General features: G+C 38.1%; 1 protein-coding gene across 1 annotated transcript; it reads right to left on the bottom strand.

Annotated features, from left to right (window-relative positions):
• Window positions 1–954: 954 nt before the first annotated feature.
• pla2g10 (phospholipase A2 group X) lies at window positions 955–3686 on the bottom strand. The gene is made up of 2 exons (XM_020610235.1): window positions 3379–3686; window positions 955–1771 (listed from the first exon to the last, which is right to left on the bottom strand). Exons 1-2 carry the CDS (start codon window positions 3583–3585, stop codon window positions 1598–1600), a joined length of 381 nt encoding a protein of 126 aa, XP_020465891.1. The 5' UTR covers window positions 3586–3686; the 3' UTR covers window positions 955–1597.
• Between the last annotated feature and the right edge of the window lie 2550 nt (window positions 3687–6236).

Here is a 6236-nt window from a genome sequence, read left to right as displayed (position 1 = left end):
GAGGTGGCTCAGGCACTTGTTTATGATGCCCCCTGGACGCCTCCCTGGGGAGGTATTCCGGGCATGTCCCTCCGGGAGAAGACCTCGGGGCAGACCCAGCACACGTTGGAGAGACTATGTCTCCCGGCTGGCCTGGGAATGCCTTGGGGTTCCTCCTGAGGAGCTAGAGGAGGTGTGTGGGGAGAGGGAAGTTTGGAAGGCTCTGCTTGGGCTACTGCCCCCGAGACCCGGTCCTAGATGAAGCAGACGAAGATGGATGGATGGATGGACAGTACTGTCAGTACAACAATAACAATTGGGAGGGCTTTGATTACAGATGGTGATACTCTTTACTGTGTCAGGCGGAAAATGCAGATATTGACTTTACAGAGGGGCTTTCACAAATTAAGCTAAGGACAAATTAAAAATGTTATTTTCAGTTTTAACACCACAAAAACAAAGTGCTTACATTTTCTTCTTCGTTAGACTTACATGACACATGTTTACATGTAAATACATTAAACATTCTTTTTTTTTTTACACAAACAAAAGAATGGGAATCACTTTCTCCATCTGCCTTGTGGTGCATGGAGCGTAATGTCCTGAACTCACTAAAGGTTGCACACAATTGGACAAGTGTTTGTGGGCCATGACCCGGAACTATTTCCAGTCCTGGACTTTGAACACTGCACCATCTCCCATTTCAGTCTACATTCATGAGTGGTGGACTCGTTGAACAAAGCACTGTTCAGAGGTACCTCATTTCTAGGAACTTCAATATATAAAGATAGTGGTTTTCTAAAAATCTAAATAAATCTGGTTCCTGTGTTGTCAGTAAGGTTCAGGTTTAATAATTATGAATGTGGCACCATCTACAGGTGAATATCTATACCTTAAACATTACATGTGGCATCCTACTGGTTTGTATGACATTATTTTTCCTGTAGAGGCTTCCCACTTTATAAACATCTTGTATTTAATGCTGTGAAGAAAGCAGCCACTGAGATCATGCACAGTGGTTTCTCCACACCTGGTTCATAATAAGGGAGCTGTATATGAGTTCATGTAATAGCGTTTGAGTGACTGTAACTTACTCTTTTAGCACAGGATTCTAAAACCATGCTGGCCTTAAAGAACTGAATAAGTTTTTAAATATGGTCTGAATCAGGTTTTGAGGAAAGCCTCTGCAAGGTTGCAGTGTCACTGAAATAGCAATGACAATACAGCAGAAGTATTTCACACATTGGTTCTGGTGGGAAAAAAGGAAATGTGTGTCAGAGCAGACTTGAAATACAAAAGTAGAAAAGCCTCAGTTTGTTTATTAGCTCGCAGATTTTTCAAATAGCTTTAAAAAAATGAAGTGTTGTCAAAAACATGCCCAAAGGTTTTGACCTTTATAAAAGTGGCAGTTGATATAAAGGCATCTGCATTACTAGTTTACTCCTGAAACATCTCATTCTGTGAATTCAGAATTTAATTAAGAGACCCCCCAATAATGACAAAGTTTTTTGAAATCACAAAATAAGCCTATTTAAAGTGTCTTTGGCCATTTTCACCATCATTAATATAACATAGTGTTTGCAAAAGGCAGACAAAACATGCATATGCAATTATTGTGTCAGTAAATATTACATGTCGGTTGTTTGTAACCACACAGCAAATCCGGCCACACGGCATACTTCTGGATGAAAGGTGCTTTTCTCAAACATTTGGCAGCATCTCTGTCACATTTGCACTGCAGCTTTTCACACATGTCCTTCAAATTATCTGCAATGAAAAACATACATGTCTTCTTTCAGTGACAATCTGGAAAAACAAGGATTTTGCTGAAACGGTTTTCTCATTAAGATTATGAAATTTATTTTGTTTACTTGTTCTGATGCCTTTAAAGTCCTGGCTGTTTGTGCTACAAACAACGCTGCTATGTTAATTGTGCTTCCTAGTTAATTTTCTCTAAAGATTAAAAAATGGCTATTGAAGAGAAACAAGAAGGGCACACAGTCATTTTAGATATAATACATTTATTTTACATTGATTTATTAAATTTGTTGGTCAAAGGCCGTGGTTACTGTGACCTCACATCCACCCATTCTCACAACATATGAGTCTAGACAAACATGCAAGTAACTGGAATGGTTAGTGGAGGCATACAACTCTGAGGCAGTAATTCAAGTTAATTATAAAGTACTGTGGTTTGTGAGAGCTTAAAATACCATTAAATACATGTTCAACCATTCTGTTTTCCCCCTCCAGTCCAATCAGCTGCTTTTATAAACTCTACATATTTCTCACACATGGCCTGATTTGTGTCTCAGCTTCACATTTAGCCATGTTTTTCATTGTGTGTGCATCATGTTTTTTGTGCTACCCCTAAAGAAAAAAAGGAGGAGCTACCTTAATTGATCGTTCCTACCCTCACCTATGGCCATGAACTTTGGATCATGACCGAAAGAATGAGATCGCGGATATATATATATGAGTCTGCAGTCCAGACTCATATATGTAGTGAAGACTTCGAAGGAATTTAATAAAAAAATTTATTTGAATGTATTTTGAAGAAATCCCCTCAAGGTGTCCTGAGATGTGGCATTCACAAGAATGAGATAGACATGAGGTCACAGTGACCTTTGAATTTTGACCACTAAAATTTGCTGAGTTCATCACATGAATATTACTCCCATAATTAATCCCGCAATGGGAGAAATACCTGTATTGTAGCCATGAGGATCTCTGAAAAACTAATCAAAAATACCTAAAACAAGACAATAGAAAGCATGTGAGAGAAATCAAGGACAAGATTTTACACATGTGCATATTTACAATGCATTTTATCCCCAGTTGCCTATTGCTGAGTCCCTCATAATTTCACCTAGCTTATCCCTGCAGGGATGTATTGTACAGTCTGATTGCTGTGGGGAGGAACAACCTACGGTTTTCACAACAGATAGTTAACAGTTAACTTGTTTGTGGGGGTTTGGTCAGAAGGAAAATATGGCAGTTAGGATATGGATGTGGAATTTTTGGACCTATTTTGAAATAATCATTGAATCTTCTAAATTTGGACATTATTCCCTCCTTCCATCCTGTGGCACAGCCTTTGTGGTTCAGTCGACTCATTAAAATGCAGGATGATGAAAAACCAAATCCAGAAGGAGGACATAATGTGTGCACACAGTCCCTGGAGTGGAGTACTAAACACACTAATGCAGACAGATTATATCTTTTGCACCAGATAATGTGTAGGTGGGTCATACACAAAGTGTCAACTGAATGTCTACACTGTGTTACACACTGTCATCAGTGATATTCTTTTAAAAAAGCAGCCTTGACATTGAGTTGTATTTTTTTCTGTAAGGTTTTTAAAGGAGTGCAATTAAAGCTGCTGCCTCACCAGTCTGCCCTGTCTCTAGGCCAGCCTTGACCCCCCAGTCCGCAGTAGCATCCGTACATCATGTAAGCCAAGGCCGATCTACCTGTGCTGCATTTGATGGCTCCTGCCAGCTCGATTAGTCCTCTTTTTGTCCGCTGGGACCTCAGTGGCAGCACAAAGGCCACTGCTAAGAGCAATAGACAACAAAAAAGGGTGAACAAACCTTTCTTCTTCATGTAAAAAATACTTTTTTACACTATACTTCACAGTGTTTAGGGTAGTCTGGCACACTTTGCTTGATATATAGGATGTGGGCACAGTAACAGCAACATTGGAGTGTCAGTCTTAAAATTAAATAGTCTCACAAAGATACAGTTTCTTTGCAATCTATTAGCATGATTTCTATAGTAAGATGTTCCTGTCTATGTTTTTGTCCACAGTCTATATACACAATCCCATCTTTAATTGGCAAGATCTAAGAAATCTTGAGAAGTACATGCACATCTCTCTGTAGCCACTTTGAAACTTACAGAACCACAGCACAATAGTGAAAGGGACCCAGAGGATTAACTTTACTCTTACACCTGAATGAACAGTAGAAAGCCACACTCTTCTTGAACCGAACTCTTCCTTGAGGTGCTGGGAAAGTACATGTACATAAAGTTGTAGAATACCAGCAGTATTCATTTATTTGCACTTCCTCCCCTGAAGCAGTGTTCTCGCTAAATATATATGTAAAAACAAGTCATTTTCTCTCAGGGCTGTTACCTGCGCTGACTCTGTCTGTGTTCTTATAACTTTTCAAGCATTTCATCAATAGTTGGAGCTCCACTTTAAACTAAATAAGCAACTCACCATATAACAGGAGAAGTATCCGGTACAAAGCAGTCATGGTGTGCAACAGGCAGCACAACTCCACACCAAACGGCGTTCACTTCCACTCTCTGAAGAGAGCACTGGGCGGAGAGCTTTATATAGATACAGTCTGAATAATCTCTTGTGCATCACCACTGGCCAGAGGCTGATTCACTGTTTATAAAACTGAACTCCTCCTAGATGAAACAGTCTGGGGGATTTCACAGCTTTCTCTCAGCTCAGTGATTTGTGTGTTTGAAAGTGAATAAAATAGATGATTTTTACTTTTCATTTTATAGAAATACAACATTTACACTGTACATTTTAGAGACTGGAGTTATTCTGAATGTTAACTCTAATTTAGACCTATTTATTATTAAAACTCACTGTTACCTGTCTAAACATAATGTGCTGTTTGTCTTCATAGTGAGCTTATCACATAGAACATACTGTTTACCCCTTGGTCTCTTACTACTGATACAACTACATAACCTGTACAATCTGTACATAAACAAGCTCAGACTGTAGAAGTCTAGATAATAAAGCTAAACGTTATCACCACTGTGATATACCTTCTAAATGTGGTGCAAGGAGGTACAGGCTTCTCCCATTCATTTAAATATCAGAAAAATGTTGGGGACAGATTAAAAAATCCAGAATAAGAGGGGATATTGCTGTCCACGAGGAGGAAAACATCCTTTGACCAGATAGCTTTCACAAGAAGAGCTTCCCAGTTCTGGAACATATACAAATCAGTGACTTTTATAGCATTTATCCTTAAAACATGGCTAAATCGATAAATAAATACTTGTCATCATATCTAGTCAGTGCCATGTCTGCTCTCATTTGCTTTGCTTTTTTCTGTTCTTATGTCTCATCTGTATAATGTGATGTAATGCAGCCATGTTCCAACTACATACAGTATGTGCTGAATATATGCTTAACATTTTATTGTGTTAACTCTGTCCACTTCACAATGTTTGCTTTAGTAATTTGAGTTTTATGTATCATTCAACCAGTTCATGTTGCATTATTGTGTGTCCTGTTTCAATAGTTATTTTAACACCTGGCTAAGGGACTATAGCCTTTTGGCTAACTAATGTTGATCAGTTTGTATTATCCCTGAAATAAAATAAATCCTAGACAGATGTTTTAAACCTAAAACTAAAATCCTAAGGGTTAAAGCTTTCCAAACATCCAGTAGTCATACAATTTATTTTAGGTACTATATATATATATATGATTTTTTTGCATAGATACAGAATATTTCAATGAACTTGTAATTTTTGCTCAAACAATATGCTTTTCACAATAAACGCAACCTGACTTATAATTATGGTAATTGTACTCTAATTATATATATTCCTTAATAATCATAGATATACTCATGCTTCCCATCCATCTTTTTCTGTTGTAAATAAACATGTCACAACAAACCTCCTCCAAATAAAATATACATTCAGGACATCCTGTAGCTATCATTATTGCCAGTTGATTTACTGAACAGCACTTCAGGTGTGTACGTTTAACAGCGGAGGCTCTTTGACAAATTGCAGAGCTGATCTGTAAATGGCTCATCTTTAGCTTTTCATTTTTTTATGTTTTCTCTAAATATATTTTCCATCCTATCGCCCTGGACTCTATTGTCATCCATAATGTGGTAATGTCAGGGCAGCTGAATCTTAACAGATACATTATTTGGGGTTTGATAAAAGGGGACATATTCAAGGTTTTTTGTGACTCTGTTTCTCATTGATGCTTCTGCACGATGTGAGATAAGCGCCTTCTCCTGGCAGCTATTATAGCTGCACCAATCACTGTACTGCATGAGGAGACATCTCGCTGAACCCTGTGCAGGTGATTATTTTCACCTGTCTGCAAAAAGTGACAGTTGGCTGTCTGCCTCCTCACACAGAATATAGGCCTACATCTGGTTTTGATAACTGTTGCTGAACAATGAAATTAATGTGTATATGATATGCTGAAACACAATCAAATAGAAAATAATGGCATTATTATTATTACTGAGAAA

Source organism: Monopterus albus, unplaced genomic scaffold, assembly GCF_001952655.1.
Source record: "Monopterus albus unplaced genomic scaffold, M_albus_1.0 scaffold105.1, whole genome shotgun sequence".
Classification (NCBI taxonomy): Eukaryota; Metazoa; Chordata; class Actinopteri; order Synbranchiformes; family Synbranchidae; genus Monopterus; species Monopterus albus.
Note: the sequence above shows the minus strand (reverse complement) of the source record. Positions and strands in the feature narration are given on the sequence as shown.